The 23,312-nt window shown below is 39.5% G+C and overlaps 1 protein-coding gene across 6 annotated transcripts in view; it reads right to left on the bottom strand.

Annotated features, from left to right (window-relative positions):
• KIZ (kizuna centrosomal protein) overlaps window positions 1–23,312 on the bottom strand; it is a 112,544-nt gene that overhangs the window by 32,215 nt on the left and 57,017 nt on the right. For 3 of the 6 annotated variants that reach the window (XM_032248133.1, XM_032248129.1, XM_032248130.1), the window contains 2 exons: window positions 10,021–10,114; window positions 578–743 (listed from right to left, as the gene is read on the bottom strand). In XM_032248133.1, coding sequence (XP_032104024.1) covers window positions 578–743; window positions 10,021–10,114 — 260 coding nt within the window. The remainder of the gene's footprint in view (window positions 1–577; window positions 744–10,020; window positions 10,115–23,312) is intronic. The other 3 variants (XM_032248134.1, XM_032248131.1, XM_032248132.1) reach the window with 1 other exon arrangement.

The raw sequence follows: 23,312 nt of genomic DNA, 5'->3' as shown, positions 1-23,312 counted from the left end.
TACATCAACTCGAGCAATTCCTGAGGCATTCATAGCTGTCTTGGAAAACCATTAAAGCAGTTAAATGGCATGTCTTAGCAGTAATGCTAAAATAATCACAGTTTCTGGGTACTCAAAATTGGTCATTAAATTTTGGGGGCATAAATTCATTGATTCTTAATCAACTGTTCGGACACTGAAAAGGTTCTACTATAACTAAAAGGTATGTTTACAATTATGAGTAAATTCTACTAAGAGATATCAAAAACTTCACAGTATTTTATGGAATCATCTTCATCTTTGTGGGAAAAAAATTATCTACTGCCAAGTGATTAGCTTTGTTAAGATTTCCTAATTTCTTCATACTTATTTTATTAGAAATTCACTAGACCTACAGAGTTACAGTTAGATTTCCCATTCCTGTTAGACTAAAGGAGAACATACGTATTTATTGGAAGGTGGTATAAAACAAATAACATATTATGCATATTAAAATCAGAGGTATTCTCTAGTCAGTGATAGTCTATAGGTATACCTCAAGAAAGGTGATGATCCTGAATGCCTTTTTGCTGTGGACACACACTTTAACAATAGTTACCTTGTTCCCTTGTAGGAACACTGTTGAGCCATACAGCAGGTTTGGGTTCCTTTACTCCACTATTGCTATTCAGAATAGATGACAAGCTGCAAGATGATTCACTACTGTGAATAGTTGACCTATGGCCACACTCTTCTGTAAGGGCTTTTCTCAATAATGCTGTTGCCTACAGTATTTCAAAAAAAAAAAAGCACAAAGAAATAAAAAACTGTAGCCACATTTCCCTTGTTCTCAAAGACATAGCCTTCAAATATAATTTTAAGTTAAGCTTTACTTAGGATTTAATTTGTTTCCTACATTTAAATAAAATTAAAATGTCAAGATAAACAACACCTGGTTATTTTCTACTATAATCTAATTCTTTGCAAGTTACCCTCACAAGAATACACTTTTTGAGGGCTGAATCTTACATAATGCAGAAATGTTTTTCTGTTTGTGAAATATGTATATGAAATGTGACTACCTCTGTTAATCTGGGCAGGTTTATCCTCCCTTTGATACATACAAATGGCAGAGCCTCAGACCTCCTTTCTGAAGGAAAAATTTATTCTGTCATTACACGAATCCTATTTTCTAGGCATGTCAGACAGAACTACTCTGAACCGGGAAAGAGATCTGGAAAGATGTGACCTTGCAATACCCATATCCTCCTAAAAATGACCCATACACTTCCCCTAAACAAGAAGATTGCAGAAAAATTTGTAACTGAAGAGGATGCATTGGGCAAAAAGATAACTGCCTTATTCTAAATCCCAATCTTCAATCAAGTACTAACATGGTCTGCACTTTGCCTCTAAGTTGGCTGGGGATCTGGGGGAACTCACCCACCACATTGCTTATCTTTTTTCAAAGGCATTGTCTTACCTATATACATCATGTATTCTGAGCAAGGATGAGGACACAGGTTTTTATCAGAGCCAACTTTAGAGGTGGAGAAAAAGGGGCAATTCACAGGACCTGGGTTTGTAGTAGCCATGTCTCTTGATTTTCAGGTCAGTACTTTCCCCCAAGAAATAAAAATATGCTCGTAACAAGAGTTAAACTTTTAGTAGATAACCACTGATCACATTATCCTGCTGCCAGAGTGTACATTTCTTTCATTTCCTATTGACAAGTGGCGATTTCCTTAGGTAGCTGGAGGGGAAACCTCAGTGGTGGTGGTGGTGGTGGTGACCAACCGCTATCTGATAATGACAGTAAATACTAGGTAGTGCCCAACCCAACTGTGGGAAATGCACATGAGAGTTTAAAATTAACATGAAGAGCAGAACTGGACAAATGTTCACAGGTCACCTTTAGTCCAAGAGTGAAGGGGTAACAACATAACTACCCAGTGAACAAGGTGGGAAAAATAACCTTCCTTGTTAACATGAAAGAAGATGAAGACACGCTGACAGGGAGAATCACTAAAGCAGAGCATGGATGGTCTGGCCTTGCATGTTTGGTGTTTCAGACACTTCAAAGCAACTGCCTTTAGTCCTGACATCCCTGCAGAGTTCTTGCCTTCTGCTCTCCCTAGGACTGGCTGACCTCCTAGGCCCATGGCCTGCCCTAGGGGCTGGAACAGCTGATTAGGGGAATTTAAGGAGTTCTAGTCCCCTTGGCCAAAGAACTTGGTGTCAAGTTAGCCTTGCAGCCAGGACCTTTCTGTGGTACAGTTCTAGTGACCAGGGGCTTTTCCTCTGTTTCTAGAAACTACTCCCTGAATTTCACTCCACTGTGATAACTCTGTTGGGATGACCTGCTCAGTATCCCCATTTCTGCAGACTAAGGGGAAGGCATAGGGTCCTGCCTTTGAAGCCCAGGCCAACGCTGGTTACAATCAATGCCCCCCCCCTCCCAATTGCCTACAAGGACCACTGCACTGTACCTGCTTCTGGAATCTACCATGAACATCTTTCCAATGAGTCCTTGTATGCTTGATAAGAATACCGCCATTGCTAACTGTTCTACACTGAGCCCTCTTTTCCATGGTGAGGTAAGTGATGTGGTGAGCACGCTGTACTGCTAGTTTAATTTACTTTGTATACAGACGCTCCTTGACTTTATGAAGGAGTTACATCCAATACACCCACCACAAGTTGAAAAAACTGTAAGCTGGAAATGTATTTACCACACCTAACCTTCTGAACATCATAGCTTAGTTTTGCCTACCTTAAACTGCTCAGAACACTTACATTAGCCTACGGATGGGTAAGACAAAGCCTATTTTATTATAAAATGTTGATTTTCACATGTAATTTGTTGGATACTATACTAAAAATGAAAGATATAATTGCCGTATGGGTATCTGCAGTATGGTTTCCACTGAATGCCTATCACTTTCATACCAGTGTGAAATCAAAAAATTGTAACTTGAACCACTGGAAGTCTGGGACTATCTTATCCCATTTATGTTTACTACTCAGTACTTATCTCCAGGATTTCTGTTACTTTTTTGATAGAAATGTTTATAAAAGAACATATCTTTTAAGATAATTCTATAGATAATTCATCAAAGATGATAAGCAGGGACAAAGACAAAAGTAGCCTCAGACAAGGATAGACAAGAATAGGTCACAGATTTTTAGTCAAAAACAACTTCTTTTTGAGATGGACTCTCATTCTCTCGCCCAGGCTGGAATGCAGTGGTGTGATCTCAGCTCACTGCAACCTCTACCTCCCAGGTTCAAGTGATTCTTGTGCCTCAGCCTCCCAAGTAGCTGGGATTACAGGCGTGTGCCACCACACCAGGCTAATTTTTGTATTTTTAGTAGACACGGGGTTTCACCATGTTGGCCAGGCTGGTCTCAAACTCCTGTCTTCAGGTGATCTGTGCTCCCTGATCTCCCAAAGTGCTGGGATTATAGGTGTGAGCCACTGCGCCTGGCAAAAACAACTTCTGCAGTCAGGAAAACATCTGTAACACATTCTCAAGATGTACTGTTTGCAGATGTTCCAGAAAAGCATATTTCTTTTTTTTTTAATAGAAGTATCACAATAGAATCAAATCATTTTTAATGTAGATTAGCAAGCTGTGTTTACATCACTACGTGATAAAAATATTGTTCACTGCTGGCCCAGCTAGCACATGATGTTTACTCTTGCTACATTGGGTAGGTATTTGTTTTTTTTTTTTTAGAAGAAAGAAAGAAAGGAAGAAAGAAGAAAGAAAGAACGGAAGGAAGGAAGGAAGGAAGGAAGGAAGGAAGGAAGGAAGGAAGGAAGGAAAAGAATAAAAGAAAAAAAAAATAAAAAGAATAAAGAAGAGGAAGAAAGAGGAAGAGGAAGAGGGAGAGAGAACAGGGGTGTTGCTTTATTTCCCAGGCTAGAATGCAGTCTAAAAATGCGTATACCTGTAATTGTGTTTAATAATAGAGACATGGAAAAAAAAAAAAAGGCTACTTTTTGTCTTTGTCCCTGCTTATCATCTTTGATGAATTATCTATAGAATTATCTTAAAAGATATGTTCTTTTATAAACATTTCTATCAAAAAAGTAACAGAAATCCTGGAGATAAGTACTGAGTAGTAAACATAAATGGGATAAAATACAGATAGTCCCAGACTTCCAGTGGTTCAAGTTACAATTTTTTGATTTCACACTGGTGTGAAAGTGGTAAGCATTCAGTGGAAACCATACTGCAGAAAAGCATATTTCTAAGGAAACCTCCAATATGAAGGAGCTTGCAATCTGTGACTGATGACACTAACCCACAGAGAAGCTCAGAGAAGAGTTAACAGGTTGTTTTATTACATTTCATGCTGGGACTGAATGGGTTCTGCAAATTGGCGCTAATTCTCTGAAAAAATATCATCAGACAACAATTTTACCGCAGGCTTTCTGATAGTGCTTATGAATAAACAATGCATGGGCTCCAACTTACCTGTTACTAATAAAGGCTCTCTTTGAATCATGTACATTTGGAGCCCAAAAGAGATAACTAGAGATTGTTTCATTGTTCTCAGCAGTCTGAAGCCTAAGTCAATACCAACAAACCACCCTCTCACTTTTCAGCCTTCCCAGGAGTCAGGAGAAAGGGCTTGGAAATTAAATGTCAGGGCACACACTACTTGTGGAATGACTGATGTTGATACCTTCATATTTCAGACATTACGGCAGATAAAGTGTTCAACGAATTACACCTACAGTGCTATTCCTTTAATTATTAGCTCAGTTCTACTAGAATTTTCCTCCATATTCAGTTTAAGTATTAATCTTGCTATGTCTAGAACCCCAAGAATCATCTAGGCTGACTCTTAAATTATATCCAAAAATTTAATGGTTGTGATATTCAAATATATAAACAGACAGATGAAGATACTAATGGAAATGACATTGTGTCCAAAACACCATTAAGAAAAATACATGAAAAAATTAAACTGCTAAAAATATTGCAACAAAATGTCCAAATTTATATTTTAAAAGTTTTTGCAAGTCAATAAGAAAACATATTACTAACCTAATAGAAAAATGAGCAAAGAACATGAGCTGACGATTATGAAAAATGAAATACAAATAGCTAATAAATAGGTAGAGAAAAAGTTTGACCTCAATTGTAACAAAAAGGTCAAATGAACAAAAAAAAAACATTGGATGTCATTTTCATCTCTCAAATTGGTGAACCTAAAAAAAAAAGCTGATAGTATCTAATTTCATAAAGAACTCAGAGAAATGATATTTTCATCCATTACTGGTAACTCTGATGACCCTTCTAGAGTGAGAGCTGGCCATGCATAGCAAAACCCTGAAAGCTATATCCACCTTTTGACCTAATAATTCTACATCTAGGAATTCATTCTAAGGAAATATTATAGATATTTGTAAAATCTGAATTGCACAGATACTCTTTGAAACTTTTTTACTAGAGGAAAAATTAGAAACAAATGTTGAACAACAGGTAAATAACTGAAGTGACAGTAGATAGGGGACCTCCAGAAAGCCATTTGAAATGATGTAAATAGAACATGTAATGGTATGAAAGAGTTCACCTTGCAGCATATGGGGATAAAAAAACGAGGTGATATGTACAAATAATGCAACCTATGTTTTTCAACATACTGAATTTTTTTTTGTTTCCTTGAGATGGAGTTTCACTCTGTCACCTAGGCTAGAGTACAGTGGCGCAATCTCGGCTCACTGCAACCTCTGCCTCCCAGGTTCAAGCAATTCTTGTGCCTCAGCCTCCCAAATAGTTGGGATTACAGGTGCGTGCCATCATACCTGGCTAATTTTTCTATTTTTAGTAGAGACAGAGTTCTGCCATGTTGCCCAGGCTGGTCTCGACGCCTGACCTCAGGTGATCCGCCCATCTTGGCCTCCCAAATAAATATATTAAATATTAGAAACCATACATCATAATGTTAACAGGGTTATATATAAATAGCAGAATAGTAGGATCATGACCAATTTTCTTCTTTTTGTTTATCTTACTATTTCAAGATTTTTTTAATGCTTGTTTTTAAAAGAAAACATATGCTAGCTCTAAAGAAATCCAATTTCTGCTATTCGTGGTACCAATACACAGAGAAAATGAATGCAAACGCACCTGATAAAACTAAATTCCCTTCTATATGCAAACCAGTGTTACTAACACAGACACAGAAAAGTAAAATAATTAAAAATCATGGATGTGGACAGCAAATGATATTTTCCCCTAATATGCAGATTTAACTGACTCTTCCTCAAGGTTCAAGAATATTCCTTTTGGACACTGGAAGTAATTTCTTGGTCTTTAAAGAGAATTGCAAGCATCATCACTTAAGTTCTAAGTTAAAGGGAATGAAGGGATTTTATCTGCGCAGCATTTTTTTTAAATTGGGAAGATATTTATATGACCCAGCAAATGAGTATGCAGGAGATAAGAACAAGAAAACAGTCCAGCATTTGGGGAAAGCATCTTCCCGGTGAATAAAACTGGTCTGTGTGTATGGTGAGGGCAGGACCCGATCTACTCTATGAGTGTCACCAGCAAGTTGCTCTGCTGTGACAAAGTTCTCCAGGGTAGAAACAGATACCATTGGGAGAATAGTAACATTAAGCACTTTGTATTTTAATGAAGCACCCAACTCATTTTTTCTCTACAAAAAGTAATTACAAATTTTTCTGATTTAAAAGCATGCAGCTCAATTATGTAATTGCCTAATAGGTTATGCGGGCACTGTGGACCTTATCTGGTCTCCAGGGGACATAATCTGAGTTTCTGCGGCTTTGATGATGTATTTACTCAAGAGAAGGGATTGACTCGCTGACAGCACAGGGACCCACAGGTAAACATCATTTACATGCGGCTTTTTAATTAGCCATTTACCCAAGAGATCAAAGTAAATATTTCTGAGCTTCATCAGACTCTTAACCAAGTAGTTTCTAGTAGAGCTTTTTTAAACTTTGAAAATCACTTACTTTTAAGATTTTATCTAAAGAGAGAGATTTAACTCTAGTATTTACTAAATGTGTACATGGTTTCAAGATACAGAAACACTCAAAGACACTTTATTTTACTAATTGAAAAAGGATGACATGTAAACCAAAACAGTTCTAGGACTTACAAAAGCATTTTGTCCTTAAGTTCACAAGCTTGCCCTGCTTGCATCGTTTTGTTAGTATTGTTCTTTTGGGTTGTGCATTTCTTCAACCACAACCTAACTGTATGAAAAATTACCAGTTTACTTCCATTTTTAAGGCTAGATTTTGTCATTAATGTATTGGTAATTTTTATGATTGTCACTAAAGTGATTTAAAAATGAACAAAGATCTTTTATGAAGGCAGAATATAATTTGATTCATTAGTTATTAGTTGGACAGCACCCCCTCCCATTATTGGAAAAATTATGAGTAGATTGAGTGATTGGGACTTGGACCATGTTTTCTAATATAAACAATACCATTTAAAAAAAAAAGATTAGGCCGGGCGTGGTGGCTCAAGCCTGTAATCCCAGCACTTTGGGAGGCCGAGGCGGGTGGATCACGAGGTCAAGAGATCGAGACCATCCTGGTCAACACGGTGAAACCCCGTCTCTACTGAAAATACAAAAAATTAGCTGGGCATGGTGGTGCATGCCTGTAATCCCAGCTACTCAGGAGGCTGAGGCAGGAGAATTGCCTGAACCCAGGAGGCGGAGGTTGCGGTGAGCCGAGATCGCGCCATTGCACTCCAGCCTGGGTAACAAGAGCGAAACTCCGTCTCAAAAAAAAAAAAAATAAATAAATAAATAAATAAATAAATAAAATTAAAAAAAGATTAGATAGCAAAAGACAGCCAATCAACACTTATTTTACCCTTAAAATGCCTGAGATGTGATATACTTGCAGTGAACAAGTATAAAAAATAATGGTGTTATAAGACAGTGCTAAACCAAAGGAACAATAAAACCAAAACAATATCTTTCTTAAGATCTACGTTCATCGGCTGGGCACGGTGGCTCACACCTGTAATCCCAGCACTTTGGGAGGCCAAGGGAGGCAGATCACCTGACGTCAGCGGTTTGAGACCAGCCTGGCCAACATGGTGAAGCCCTGTCTCTACTGAAAATTAAAAAAAAAACCAGCCAGGCATGATGGCATGTGCCTGTAGTCCCAGCTACTTGGATGGCTAAGGCAGGAAAATCGCTTGGACCCAGGAGGCGGAGATTGCAGTGAGCCAAGATCATTACTGCACTCCAGACTGGGCAACAGAGCAAAACTCTGTCTTGAAAAAACAAACAACAACAAAAAAGATCTACATTCATCAACAGAAGGAATTGATCTAGGTTATCTTTGAAAAGGGGCATGAAATCTATAAGAGGCATACAGGGGGCTGTATCTATCTTTTTAATAATTTATTTCTTCCCCCTAAAGCAAAGGGGAAGGGGAAGGAAGTTTGAGGAGAAGAGAGAAAGAGCAGAAGAGAGAGGAGGTGGGTGAGGTTGAGGGAGGACACAAGGAGGAGGAAGGGAATGGGGTTCGAAGATGAGGGAAAGGTGGACGATGAGGAGAAGGGGGTCTGAAACAAATATGGTGCAAAGGTAACAACACATGTGAATTGGGTTGTGGGCATGGGATTAGTGGGTCTGTCCTATCACTGAATATATGTATGTTTGAAATGCTAAAACACAAAAGTCCTGCTACTCTCTTAATTGGAGAGGCAAGGAAAGAGGTGTCTGAGTAGGACTAGAGGTGCTCTGGAAGGCTGGAGGGGCAACGCTAGATGCTTAGACGGCATAGCTACGTGGGCATGTGACTTTAAGACAGATGCAGCAACACTTGTCTCCAGAAGGTGCAGATATATAATCCTTGAACTATGAGCATGGTAATAACAGTTTTTAAAACACCTTAAAAAGAATCAAAGCCAGAAAATTCTATATTATGTATCAGGATGAAAAAACATGCTTTGAAGCAAGACACATTCCCAAGACGTTCAACCTAGGAGAAGAACGGCTGTTTCCCTGGGTGTGGCTTTTCTAGGGAATGAGGACAGAATGTGCCAAAGGACATGCTCTAAACTTGGGCTTCTGGTTCCTCCCTTCACAATTTGCTTGTGAACTTGCTCCATCCATTTCCACTTTCTGTTCATCCTCAAACTCTCTCTTGGCACCAGCTCCCAAATCAGGACCCTCCTTCCTCTTCCCTGAACCACTGCAGGGCTCTCTCCTTCAATGTCTCAGTCCCAAACCAAACATGAAGGCACTGCAGAAATCCTATTACAGTGCTGTTCAAAAAGCTCCAGTGGCTTTTCAAAAGCTACGAAACTAAACACAGTCTCCCTGGCCTGGCACTGGAAGCTGCAGAGCATGGCAGGAAACTACCTCTTGTGCTCCCCAGACTTGAGCCCACGCTTTGGCCTCAGGATGGCTCTGTTGCCTGAATATGTGTTGGGTTCCCCAGTGTGTTCTTTGGCTCATGGCAACCCTTTCTTGTCGCTTCTGCCCCCATGCAACTCATACCATCAAAAACCTGTCATTTAAGCGTTCTCTAGGAGTCTTATCTTGGCTCTTTTTCCTGAAAGCCCGTATTTTTGCCATTTTCTTGTTACATGCATCCCATGATGTCAGACCCCAGAAGGAGGGGCCACATTTTATTTGTCTCTTTCCCTCTAATGGATCTGGGCTGATATCTGTGTATAGTAATGGATCAATGTGTATTTGCTGAATTGACGTGAATGACTACACAGTATTTCTAAAGCATGGCGTGGACAAGGAAAACCAGAGTGTTATAAGATGCCTTGATATTTCTTGGAAAATGAATTCCTACATAAAACATTATGCAGAAGGCCTGAGATCAGAAAGTCAAAAACCAACCAACCACAAAACCTCACTCACTACTTTTCTTATCTTTTTTTTTTTTTTTTTTCCCCAAATATAACATTTCCTCAAATTAGTAACTTGCACATCTGGAGATGTATTTTTTTTTTTTAAGTAAAAATTACTAACCTTTCCCTCTGGTCCACATCTGCGATTGGGAAAACTTCAGATAGTTTAGCTACTTACCTCTTCTTTGAGAGAATTATCATGTTCTTTCAAGGTGGCAACATGCTGACCCACCTGTGCTCTCGGTCTGCTTAAGTCTGGTGCTTGTCCAGGTCTATAAAATAGAAACAGGACACTCACTATAGATTTGTTATAAGATTCCTACATTTTTAAAGGCCTCAATTATGTTAGGAGAAGATAGTTTATCCAGAAAAGTCTGGAACTCAACATATTCTGGACTAAGGGAGTTTTGAGTATAAGTATCATTTTTTTAAAAAACTTTTAAAAATTTTGGTTATTATTTCATTGCTAAATGAGTATTCTCAACTTTTGCTGCACACAGAACAACCTGAGGAGCTTTGCACAATCTGGGTGCCTGGCGCCACCCCTACAGAGTCCAGTAAAATTGGTCTGGGGTGTGGCCTGCCAGTGGGATTTTTTTTTAAATTTTATTTTTAAATTTTAATCTATTTATTTAGAGACTGGGTTATGAGACTGACTAATTTTTACATTTTTAGTAGAGGCAGGCTTTCACCATATTGCCCAGGCTTGTCTTAAACTCCTGGACTCAAGCAATCTACCTGCCTCGGCCTCCCAAAGTGCTGAGATTATAGGCGTGAGCCATCACGCCCGGCCTGGTCCGTGGGGTTTTTAAGGCTCACAGGGTGATTCTAAAGTACAACAGCGGTTTTGAAACACTGCAGAGATGATCAGTCTCCGACATGTAGTTAAGAGAAACAGATCACATCTTCATCTCAACAGCAGTTGTTGTTACACTCTTACCATGGTCTACTTACAATATTTTAAAAATTAAGATATTAGGAAAGAGTTAAAAAGTAAGCCTATGTTGCTGCCCAGGTTGGGGTATTTATATACTAAAAGGAACCAGAGTTCTTTAAAGAAATGCCCTACTCAGGGCTGGGGCAAGAAATGCACAAGATGAATCTGAAACTTCTTGTTGTATCAGAAAGTAAGGAAGCTCTCCAAGCTGTGTCAAAAGAACTGAAGATGGGGAGGGGGTATCTTGAGGAAGCTCCCACTGTCAAAGGTGGGACAATTTAAACAGCAATAACTGTAATGGACTGAAATATAGGGAATACATAAAAATCCATGAGTTCATCTAAAAATACATAAACAAAATTTAAAAAATAAAAATAAAAATCTTTTGATTCAGCCTTAAAAGGAAGGAAATCCTGTCACATACTACAACATAGATGAATCTCAAGGACATTATGCTATGTGAAATAAATCAGTCAGAAAAGGACAAATACTGTATGATCCCACTTACATGAAGTACCTAGAATAGTCAAATTCATAAAGACAGAAGTTGAATAGTGGGTGCTAGGGCCTGGGGGGAAGGAAAAATGGGGAGTTGTTTAATGGGTATAGATTGTCCACTTTATAAGATGAAAACATTCTGGAGATCTGCTGTACAGCAAAGTAAAGATATTGAACACTACTGAACTGTACAGTTCAAAATGGTTAAGATGGTTAATTTTACATTTTTTTAAACCACAATAAAGACAAAATAAAAATAAACTTTAAAACCTTTGGAGGCTGGTAGGGCAACAATTCATTATTCTGCAAATTGGTAAAGAAATAGAATTAAGCATTTCTCCCACTTTTGTGGTCAAATAAATACATTTCAGAGTCACCAAGTAGTTTATAAGGGAAAGTTCTTCCAATAAATGCAGAAGAAATAATCAAATTAGAAAAGTCACCATTTTATAAGTCCAAATTAATGAATTTGTCTAGGAAATAGTCATAATTTTATAAAAATTATATAATAGTAAACTTCTGTACTGAAGTCATCAACCTTCCAACATTTGAACCTACAGATCGGTCTCAGTATCACTAACCATGGGGTGACCAAGTATCATGAGCTGCCCAGTTTCAAGTACAAGCACCACCCATGACATTTTCTTGCCAAAATAACTGGCCTGGAACTTAATCACATATTTGGATTTAACCACCAGTTTACAGGTAATAAAGAGTAAAGAGGAACTGGTTAAACATACCAACCAAATAAAGAATGTAAATTCTCCCGGATAAATGACCCAATTCCTTCAACAAATCAATAGTATAAAAAAACAGAGGGAAGGAATGTTACAAAATTAAAAGAGATTTCGGAGACATAGCCAATTGTAATATGTGGGCCTTATTTGAACTCTGATTCAAACAAAACAAATGTAAAAAAAAAAAAACATTTTTTGAGATAAGCAAGGTAAACTGACAAGGATTAGGTATTAGATAAACTGAATAATTTTGTTATGTTAAACAATAATATTTTACATCCTTATATGTTAGCAGTATAAGTATTTGTGGGTGAAATGATATGTTGTCTGTTTTAAACTACTCTAGAAAAAAAGGGTTAGAGAAAGAGATAAAACAAGACTAATGAAATGTAGCCAGTTGGGTGAATCTGAGTAATGAGTATATGAGACTTCAAATGTTTAAAAATGTCAAGCTAAAAAGTTAAATGTATGCTAGTGTCTGCAACTTACTTAGAAATGTGTAAAAAGAAGAGATTGATGGAAGGATGGATAAACAAATATGAGAGTGCAATAAAATGTCAGCAGTAGAATCTGGGTGGCATGTATACAAATGTTCACTGTATGATTCCTTTTACTTTTCTTTATGTTTGAAAAATTTCATAATAAAATCTCTGGAAAAAAAAGTAAGTCTCGGTATAGTTCAGAACCTTCCTTAATAAATCTTAATTGTTATAACTGGTACCTGACCTAACCCTATTTTTTTTCCAGGACTTTCATAAAGTGAGATGAGTCACTAGAATCCTTTAACGTATTTAAAAGCTTCCAAAGAGTGATTCTAAGGCTTCTGATGAGTTTGATGGAAAGACCTTTCAGCAACTTGCCTTTCTTGGTTAATACCATACTGCAATGATGTCATTAAACTACCCAATTCTTTTGTCTTGACCTTTGCATCTATATTCGGTTTCTTAACAGACTGCCCTGCATTTCAGGGAAAATGTACTGACCAGTCATCAGCAAATTCTAGCCCGTTCCGCAGGTATATTTCTTATAATAAGTAATACAACTATGCTTTTGGCTTGAAAGCAAGTTTAATTAGGATGAACTAAATTAATTAAATAACTAAGTGAGTCAAATTAGCAAAGAACAATCCCTCTGGTGGCTAATGCACATGAATTTCTGCAGAAGCAAAACCAAGGCAAGACTCTGGTTACTAATACGCCACTCAATTGCAACTACCCTTTGGGTCCAAGCAAGAAAAACTAGTTAAGACTTCCTATAATTATTATACTTTTTCCCACAAAAGGGCAAAATCGATTAACTGACTTGCACAAGATCAAATGGAAAATGAGCTGGAAGGAGGTACGGCACCTAGGGTTTGTGACTTCTGAACAACGAACACAATCCCTAAAGCACAAAAGCAAGCTGACTTGCAGATTTACTTCAGGACAGATGAGGCAAGAGGGCAAGAGCCATGGCTAACTTAAATGGAGTTTTGCCCATGGCACTACAAAAACATGCCGTATCAGAAAATTTGCAAAGTGGTACAAGGATTTAAAGGAGATTTTTCTGTTTTGTCTACTTTACATTGGAAAATTTATAACATTGATGACACATAGAAAAAACAAAGTTTGATGTCAGGTAATTCTTTAAAAATGTAATGAAGAAATATACTTTAAATTGTCTATAATTAATTTCACGTACTTGGAAGGGCTTCCAATCACAAAACAATAGCTTGGTCCTCTACATGATAATAGTAAACATCGCATATGAGACTTTTTTTTTTTTTGAGACAGTGTCTTGCTGTGTCACCCAGGCTGGAGTGCAGTGGCACAATCACAGCTCACTGCAGCCTTGACATCTTGGCCTCAAGCAATCCTGCCTCAGCCTCCTGAGTAGCTGAGACTATAGGTGTGTGCCACCACACCATGCTAATTTTTTTGTATTTTTGGTAGAGACATGGTTTCTCCATGTTGCCCAGGCTTCAAACTTCTGAGCTCAATCCACCTGCCTCAGCCTCCCAAAGTGCTGGAATTAAAAGTATAAGCCACTTGGCCCATATGAAAGTCTTAATCCTTGATATAACATAAACAAATAATGATGACAAGAGTGATTTGTTCTTTTTTTCTCTCAAGATGCTTCATTTTGTGAGCAGAAATTCAGAAATCTTCACATCATCTTCTAGAGCAGGGGTCCCAACTCCTGGGCCACGTACTGGTACTGGTATGTGGTCTGCTAGGAACTGGACCACAAAGCAGGAGGTGAGTGGCAGGAGGACAGAGCATTAGCTCTTCCTGAGCTCTGCCTCCTGTCAGATCAGGGGCAGTATTAGATTCTTATAGGAGCACGAACCCTACTGTGAACTGTGCGTGCAAGGGAGCTGGGCTGCATGTTCCTTATGAGAATCTAATGCCTAATGATCTGTCACTGGCTCCCATCACCCACAAATGGGACAGTCTAGTTGCAGGAACACAAGCTCAGGGCTCCCACTCATTCTCCACTATGGTGAATTATATAATTATTTTATTATACATTAAAATGTAATAATAATAGAAATAAAGTACACAATAAATGTAATGTACTTGAATCATCCTGAAACCATCCCCCTGCCCACACCCCCATAACCCCGGTCAGTGGAAAAACTGTCTTCCATGAAACCGGTCCCTGGTGTCAAAAATGTTGGTGACTGCTGCTCTCGAGTATGCTACCGCGGGTGGTGTCTCATTTTACAGATCAAGCTTAAAGGGATAGATGTGAGCTGCTGCTATACCACACACTCCTTTAAGGACTTTGTAGCCAGTCAAAGCCTTTCCACCCCACCTGGATTAGAATTCTATGACACTAGGCCAGGTGTGATGGCTCACGCCTGTAATCCCAACACTTTGGGAGGCAGAGGCAGGCAGATCACTTGAGGCCAGGAGTTCAAGACCAGACTGGCTAACATGGTGAAACCCTGTCTTCTACCAAAAATACAAAAAATTAGCAGGACGTGCTAATACAAAAATCCAAAATACAAAAAATTAGCATGCACACTTGTAATCCCCAGCTACTCAGGAGGCTGAGGCACAAGAATCCCTTGAGCTCAGGAGTAAGAGGTTGCAGTGAGCCAAAATCATGCTACGGCACTCTAGCCTCAGTGATAGAGCAAGATCCTGTCTTAAAAAAAAAAAAGGAAAAAAGAATTCTATGATACCAGAGTTATTAACCATTAAAGAACAAGAATAAATCATTCTCTCCAAACCAGTGTTTCTGCAATGGTTGATCAAACTGGCCAGATGATGATCACAAAGCAGACAGGTCTATTTCACTTAGCCTTGGAGTTCCCAGCAGGGACTTCTGGGTGCTAAAGGGCACAAGGGGAAGCTAGGGTAAAGAGGGCAGCAGGGGAGCCTGGTGAATAAAATCCATTAGAAAGAATCTGTATTTAAAGACCTGACTGCTGTTCTCTCAAAGGTCACAAATACTTGGCACTTTTTCAAGGCGGGAGAGTGAACCAATGACAATCAGTGTGCATTAAACTCCAGTCACAACGTATGAGGCAATTCTAACTGTAGCAGAATGTAATGCTGACAGCAGAAAACATTCTTGACTTCTTTATCTGGCTATAAAATATGATTGTGGTAAAGAAACAGTTTTGAAGACTCCAGATATTAATTTAAATATTTGTGGTGGTCATAAAGAAAGATCATTTCTTATGGAAGGCTGATTTACACATAACTGTAGATCAATAGTCATGTAAAACACAACCTTTCATAATGGAAATCAATGCTCTATCATGAATGATGAGAAACTCTAACAATCGTTAGTCTAGTAGGTGCAGACATCATGGCTTATCACCTATAATCACAGTTTGGCAGCCTAGGTTAAGAGAGTCACAAAATGAATCATTTAGTTTAACAACTCGGTTTGCACAGAGAATTATAAATGCATATATCCTTCCCATGCTACACCACAACTGTGGTTTATGCCAAATAGTGTATAAACAGATATAAAAGGGAGTGAAAAAGAAACAGGAGATTAAAGAGCCTTCTAACACATAATCACCAAATGACCTAGAGAGCTCAGAAGGACTCCTCCCAAGCCAGCTTCTTCCACCACGTTGTAAAGGAGTATTTTAAGACTGTGGTTTTTATTTTGCATGATAAAAATGGAAAGAGGGTTTTCTTGCATTGCCCTTTACTGCCTTAGGTTGAAAAGCTACTGACTGGGAAAGTCATTTCCAGCATTTTCCATAGCTTCAACATTACAACTACAGATGCAGAAGTTAATGTAAAACGGAGCCACTTCATCCGGTGAATTTTTCTTGTGACGAGGTCCCTTTAAAGACTATTATCCTGGTTTCTGTCCACCCTTTCACAGAATCCAATGTGTACTAGATTTAAGCCGAATCCTCTAAATATCCTATTTATATCATTAACATAGAACAGCCTAAATGGCACATGACAGGTAAGGAAGACAGCACCATTTGTAGGCTAAGCAAACCCAAAGCCACGCGCTCACTCGGCCAGCCAAACAAGGTCCCTTCAGAGGGGCTTTCACAGACATGCATCTACTGACCACTTCTGAGTAGTAATCTGTTCTCTGCTAGTAAACACTGCAGATGTATTTTAATAAGAGGATTGCAACTTGACGATCTTTTTGATTTTGGAGCATTTAGGAGCAAGAATGGCCATCCCATCACGACAGCAATGCCAAGCCAGTAAGACTTGATTTGCTTTTCATTGCTGTCACCCCCAGGTAGGAGTCCTGGGAGCTAGTAAGGACAGCTGCCCTGTGAGCTTCAAGGTCTTCTTTCAGAATGTCACTGTGATTACAGAACCTATAAAATAAAACAGGTGCTGCAGGAGATGCTTATATAAACACAGATTGCCAGCTTCTAGAATCTACGGTGGTTCTTCATGGTTTACTGCAATATATTTGTAATATAATCTGAACATTAAAATGCAGCAACTATACTGTCTCTCAACAAAGATATAAAATGGGGCAGTCTGAAAAACTTGTTTGTGTGTATGTGGCAATTTTAAATCCATCAGAGGGAGCCACTTTTAACCCTTTGCTGACTTTACTGATGTTCAAATCCACAGCTGGGCAATCTCATTCCACATTCCACCTGACTGATAGGTATGCTAGATAATCTTAACAGCAGAAAAGGCTAATTTTATATTGTCAATCATAACAAAGTTAGATCCCCACAACTCATAGGAAATTTACTTAAATTGTCACTGCTAAGAAATTGAAAACTTCTGGCTAAAGTATAGGTTACGTCCTCTATTTCTGAATGTAGAAAAATGACTATCAATTTTTCATTCAGATCCTATTGTAAAATTTTCTTTATTCTTAATAAGAATAGGAAAGTATGGAAAGAAGGATTTACCCTCAATTAGCTATATCCAGTCTGCTGGGTAAGTGATAGAAGTCTTAACAGTTTGGTCACTGTTTTAGGTTAGGTCTGTCATTGCATCATAGTAGCCTTCAAACAGATTGGTTAGTTACTATCTTTAAAAAAATGTCTATTTTGGGGGATACATGATTCTAAAAAGCTACATGAGAAGACATTAAAGACAAAACAGCGTTTCTATTTTAAAGCTGTTCACATTTGTAGTTGGGAATATTCAGCACATACCCCAAAAAGAAAATGAAGATTAGGTTACAAAGCAACTTATAAAGCAATATGTTATTTGCAAAGTACTAATCTGTAAATAGTACTACAGTTGGTGGTTACTGGACCTAGCTGATGGCCATGTGCCTGATGCGATAAGGATGAAGGAGACGTGGTCCATCTATTGCAGGGTGAGTGACAACTGCAGACTCAGGCTGAAGTGTATCTTTACACTGGGAAGGAAACAGTAACAGGCACACAGGATTCAGGTGCTATTCTTGACTCTTACCCACACTGTTGGTGCTCCAGCTCCTTGCCAAGTCCCAAGCTTCTGTCTAAACTCTAAGCCTGGATTCTTAGTTCTTATAGATCAGACCCTGAGTTGGGTCCTTCACTCCTCCATTCTGCTACCCCAAAGCTTCCAGACTTCAGGCCTACCTGACTTATTGTACCTATGAATACCTCTTATTGCCTAGGCAAAATTTGGATCCTAATTCTTCCTGGAAGCCTTTATCTTGTTATCACTCAATTCCCAGAATAACACCTGCCCTTCAGAGGTCCCATCAATGGTGAGCCGATTTTAGGGCAGTGAAAGAGAACATGTAATCAATGGTGAGAGGTAAAGAGCAGGCCACCAATCAGGAATTATCAAGCAGTAAAGACAGAGAGAGATCACTGGAGTCCCGGGGCACTAAGGAGGAGGAACCTGAGACAGGCAGGTTTTCAGGGAGAAGAGGAGATGATGTTTGAAACTAAGGAGAGACACAGGCAAAAGTGATGGGAAATGGCAGGGTAAGGAGGTGTGGGGACCAGCAAGGGAGACAGGTTTGGCTGGGTGGGGGTTGCTGCTGGTGATAGGATAGTAATGGAGAATTAAATTCAATATGAAACATTGGAAAGAATATAGTAATAAGCTTGCAGATTTCTGAGCCATCGCTGGCTCGAAAGCAGTGTTTTTCAGACGGTTAGCCTGGCAGCCCTGCAAGCAGGGAGTTGGTGAGGAGAGACCCGAGGCCCAGAGACCATTCAGGGGACTGACCTTGTGCTATAGATGGCAGACGAAGAACAGTAAGTAGGTGAGGCAAGGGAGAAAGAAACAGTCCTTCACCGGTCACTAGGATGGCAGAGATAAAATACACCCTCCCATGGAGGGAACCTGCCCCCACTGCATCGTCCGCCAGCACCGACAACAGAAGGCAGGCTGACTTTAGTGGTCTTATTATTGTTTTCAAATTCTCCCACAGAATGCACCTACTTATTACCTGCATCTGCCCTCCTGCAACGTCCCCTCACTACCACCATGCCGTGGCACGTCAGTGCTCAGTAATGCTTGATTGTCCTGCCAGGACAAATGCTAGATAACCTGTGTTCTTTGCCGATCTGATCAATCGAAGTGTCAGACTTACTTAGACTAGCTCATCTCACAGCCCACTAGAAGCTTCCCTGACTACCTTACTCATAGGAATCTTTCTTACCCCTGAATTCTTTAGCACAAAAGAGACAATATCTGACCTTCTTACCTTGTGCTATTCCATAGTTGAGTCATGCCTGTCGAGTCTTCTCAACAAGAGCAAAAGCCTGGTGAGAATAGCAACTGTATTTCTGAATTTTTATTTGACTTCGCATTTCTCACAGCACTCAGCACAATGCTGAGCATATAACTTAATGATACTACGTGTCTAATGACAAGCCGAAACTTAAACCCAGATGAAAGAAATTCACATGACACACTCATCTTTACAGTATACATATATTTTATAAAAACGAGATGGGGTCTCGCTATGTTGCCCAGGCTGGTCTTAAACTCCTAAGCTCAGGTGATCCTCTCTCCTCAGCCTTCCAAAGTGCTGGGATTACGGACATAAGCCACTGCACTGGGCCGACAGTACTTTTTGTAATGTTGTTGTTACACCAGTCCAGGGCTTTCCCCCTTGGTATTGGGTGATCAATCAGCTGGCCACAAGTACTATGCACAGAGCTTATGATCTACTCTAACTCAGAACTTTGTCTGGCTAAAAGATGAGCTGGCTTATGCTGAGGATTTCTAACAGTGCTCTTCCCAGATACCAGACTTTAGTTTATAAAATATCATCAGTTCTTTTGCTGAAAAGAACTCAACTAAAGAATTCAAACACTGTATGGAGTTAAACAGTAAACACTATGTGTTATAAGAACCCTGTAACTGTTTTAGAACTCAAGACCTCAATTCCTTTTTCTATGTGCATTCCTGCCAAAATCATTCCAGCTAGAAGGGCACTGGCCTGAGGAACTCGTGTCCAGTCTCTGGCACCAACACACTAGCCCTCCCATCACCTTGCTCTCTGTGAGGTCTGGCAGGTAGAGAAACTGCTGAATGACAAGTAACCTTGGGATGCACAAGTGGCACTTTAAAGATGTAGATCTTATCCAACACAGTTAAAGCATATAATAAATTTTTAAAAATTTGGCCAAATTAAAAATAATTGTGTTCTAGCTTCATTTTTAGTCACACAGAATTTGGGAGACAACTCCACTCCAGGCTACTGTGAACACTGAAATTAAGGCACAGATTTTTTTTTTTTTTTTTTTTTGGAGATGGAGTTTTGCTCTTGTTACCCAGGCTGGAGTGCAATGGCGCGATCTTGGCTCACTGCAACCTCTGCCTCCTGGGTTCAGGCAATTCTTCTGCCTCAGTCTCCTGAGTAGCTGGGATTACAGGCATGCGCCACCATGCCCAGCTGATATTTTGTATTTTTAGTAGAGACGGGGTTTCACCATTTTGACCAGGATGGTCTCGATCTCTTGACTTTGTGATCCACCCGCCTCGGCCTCCCAAAGTGCTGGGATTATAGGCGTGAGCCACCATGCCCGGCCCAAGGCACAGAGTTTTTTAAAGTGAGTAAGAGAGAAAAGGTGCTACGCTCAGAACTGCAAACTGAGAATTACGTCTTGGAAAAATGACCCTGTATGAGGGCTGCAGAAAATAAACTTTTCCTTAACCCTACCAGATAACTTTTACATATTCCTGCCATTGTTATCTTTTTGGTGAGTTAACTGTGTTTCAGTTGTGGCACGACAGGCTTGATTTGCGGATTTTATTTTCTCCAAGGAACAGCAATCTCAAAATGGTGTGGTAATCCCTGATCATAAATAGTAACAAGTTTACCAACATTGGGGCTCAGAAGCTGATATCCCAAAATACAGCACTTTGAAATGCTGGGCTGCAGCAGCGATGCAAGGTCTCTCTGATCTTCCTCACCTTCCTGTCTCTCAATTCTCTGTCTCTCCTAAAGCACAGGATGCAATTGTTCTCCGAAGTTCCCTTACATGCCTAAAGTCTGGACCTGCTGGAAGAAGAAAACAATCACCTCTGGTCCCTTCTCTGAATTTTCATTCTCTTAACTTACACTGCAGGAAGAAAGACTAAGTCTGTCAACACACCTGGACAGGTTTTGTCACAAACCACTGTCTACTCTGCAGGGCCAACAGACTTTGTCCCAGGCCACTGTTTGTTCTTCAAGTCCATTCATTTTCCCCTAAAAATCATTTACTATCCCCCAAATTGCCACCTTTCAACAACTCCCCTCCTCTATGAAGAAGGGTAAAAAAGTATCCATGCCCCAATGGGTTATTGGGTAATCATTCTCCTGTGATTCCCCTGTGCTGTGCATGTCAAAATAAATGTCACAAGTCTTTTCTCCTATTAATTTGCCTTGCATCAGTTGATTTTTCAGGGAAGCTTATGTGTTCCCTAAGTGATGAACATGTAATTCAGGGATACCTGTATTCAGAAAGGTGGGAAGAGGCAAGGCAGCCAAGCTTTGTTATTCAATTCCGATTGTTTTCCAGTGATGTGAAAAAACTGGCTAGGAAACTCAACTACCATCTTCTCACGGGATTGGCCCTACCTTCCGTCCTGGTCCTGTTCCTTGAAGCCCTGGTTTCCTTTCTTTCAATTCCAGTGTACTCCTCCCTGCCAGCAGGAGCTGGAGTTGGACAGTTCCCAACAAAGAGGGTTTGTGAGTGGAATAAACTAAAACATTCTCCATAAGGGAGCTCCGGGCTGCTTTTAATGCCTTCTCTCACTAAACTCCTTTTACTGGTAGCAGTCTGGGGCTGCTTTTTTTTTTTCTTTTAAACAACCCCCATCTCCTTCCCACAAAAAACAAAACAAATTTGTTGTTTAACCTCATATACTAAAATTCTTTTCAGGTACAAATCAACGAAGGTAAGTTCCCTCTTGGATGCTTCCTCACCCTCTGTTCTTTTTTAGCATGTGTACAAAGACACATTAAAGCAAAAGGAACAGGCTTCCTTATTTCATATTTTAATTTTTAAACCATGATGATTTCTTTAGCCTCTGTGAGGATCAACAAACATCCAGTCACTGCCTCAAAATTTTCCAAAGTTAAAATGCAAAAAATAATTTAGTTGTGGTTGTTTTCTTGGAATGCCAAAGCCTTTGCCGTGGCTCACCTCTCCAGGAATGCCTGGCCACCATGCTTTCCCCCTAGGCTCAAAACAACCTTTCCTGGGGAGTACCCCAAAAACCCTTCCACCCAATGCATTCAATTTCTTTAATGTTTCTTAAAAGGGCAATATTCATTTATAAACAGTTGTATATACTTTCCTTCTGCCTATTACATGGAAAACTTGCAGGCTGCAAAGTCTGTTTAAATTATGTTTACCATCCTGACCACTCTCAGCAACCAAAACAATTCTCTTTACTCCACATGCAATATCACTAAATTCAGTGGCTAACACCATGCCTGAGATGGATACTTATTAACTATTTGTTTAATAAATGAACAAATGCTTTATGAGGGAAAAATAGTGGAACTGGTGATAAGGTGGTAATTAAAATGCCCCAAGCTTTGTCTTCATTCCAACCAAGCATTCCAAACTCCATCAATTTTCATCCATTTAATGCAGTTTAATACCATCTCTTCCTGCCTAGCTCCTGACCTGCTAGTTTCCTTCCCTGTCCACTCTCCCCCTCCACCGCCCCCCCGCCACCACTCCGTCTTACAATTAGAACTCACTCAGGCCTAGGCTGGGCAATCTGAAATTGGTGTGCAGTTCCAGCTTACGCTATGAAAAGACAAATTCATCTATTGTTTATTGACAGGGCAATTCTAAACATAAACAGGCTTTGATCTTTAAAAATATATGGTCTGGATAGAAAAAGATTACTTTCAAAACTATCACGTTCTGGTTTTGGTTTTTGCATGTAATTCCCAAAGAAATTTGTTGCTTACAATCAACGACATTTAGAATTCTCCTAACACATGGACACGGGGAGGGGAACATCAAACACTGAGGTCTGTGGAGGGGAACTAGGGGAGGGGCAGCACGGGGTGGGGAGTTGGGGAGGGATAACATGGAGAGAAATGCCAGATATAGGTGATGGGGAGAAAGGCAGCAAACCACATTGCCATGTATGTACCTATGCAACAATTCTGCAAGTTCTTCACATTTACCCCCAAACCTAAAATGCAATTTTATATATATATATATATATATATATATATATAGAATCCTCCTAAGACCCATGAAAATTTTTACTTGAAACAGATGTAGAATAATGCATCCAGGTACCAAACACTCAAAGACCACAACTGCTACAAAATATTATTAATGAACCAAAGCAGGCTATTGCCTGCCAGTTGGAACCTGAGAGGCTAATTCAGTATTTGTGACATACAGGTTATCCCGAAGCAATTTAGCCCCCTCATCAATAAGAG

This window comes from Sapajus apella, unplaced genomic scaffold (assembly GCF_009761245.1).
Source record: "Sapajus apella isolate SASKATOON/1434 unplaced genomic scaffold, GSC_monkey_1.0 scaffold65, whole genome shotgun sequence".
Lineage (NCBI taxonomy): Eukaryota > Metazoa > Chordata > Mammalia > Primates > Cebidae > Sapajus > Sapajus apella.
The sequence above is the reverse complement of the archived record's forward strand: the minus strand, read 5'-3'. Positions and strand labels throughout refer to the sequence as shown.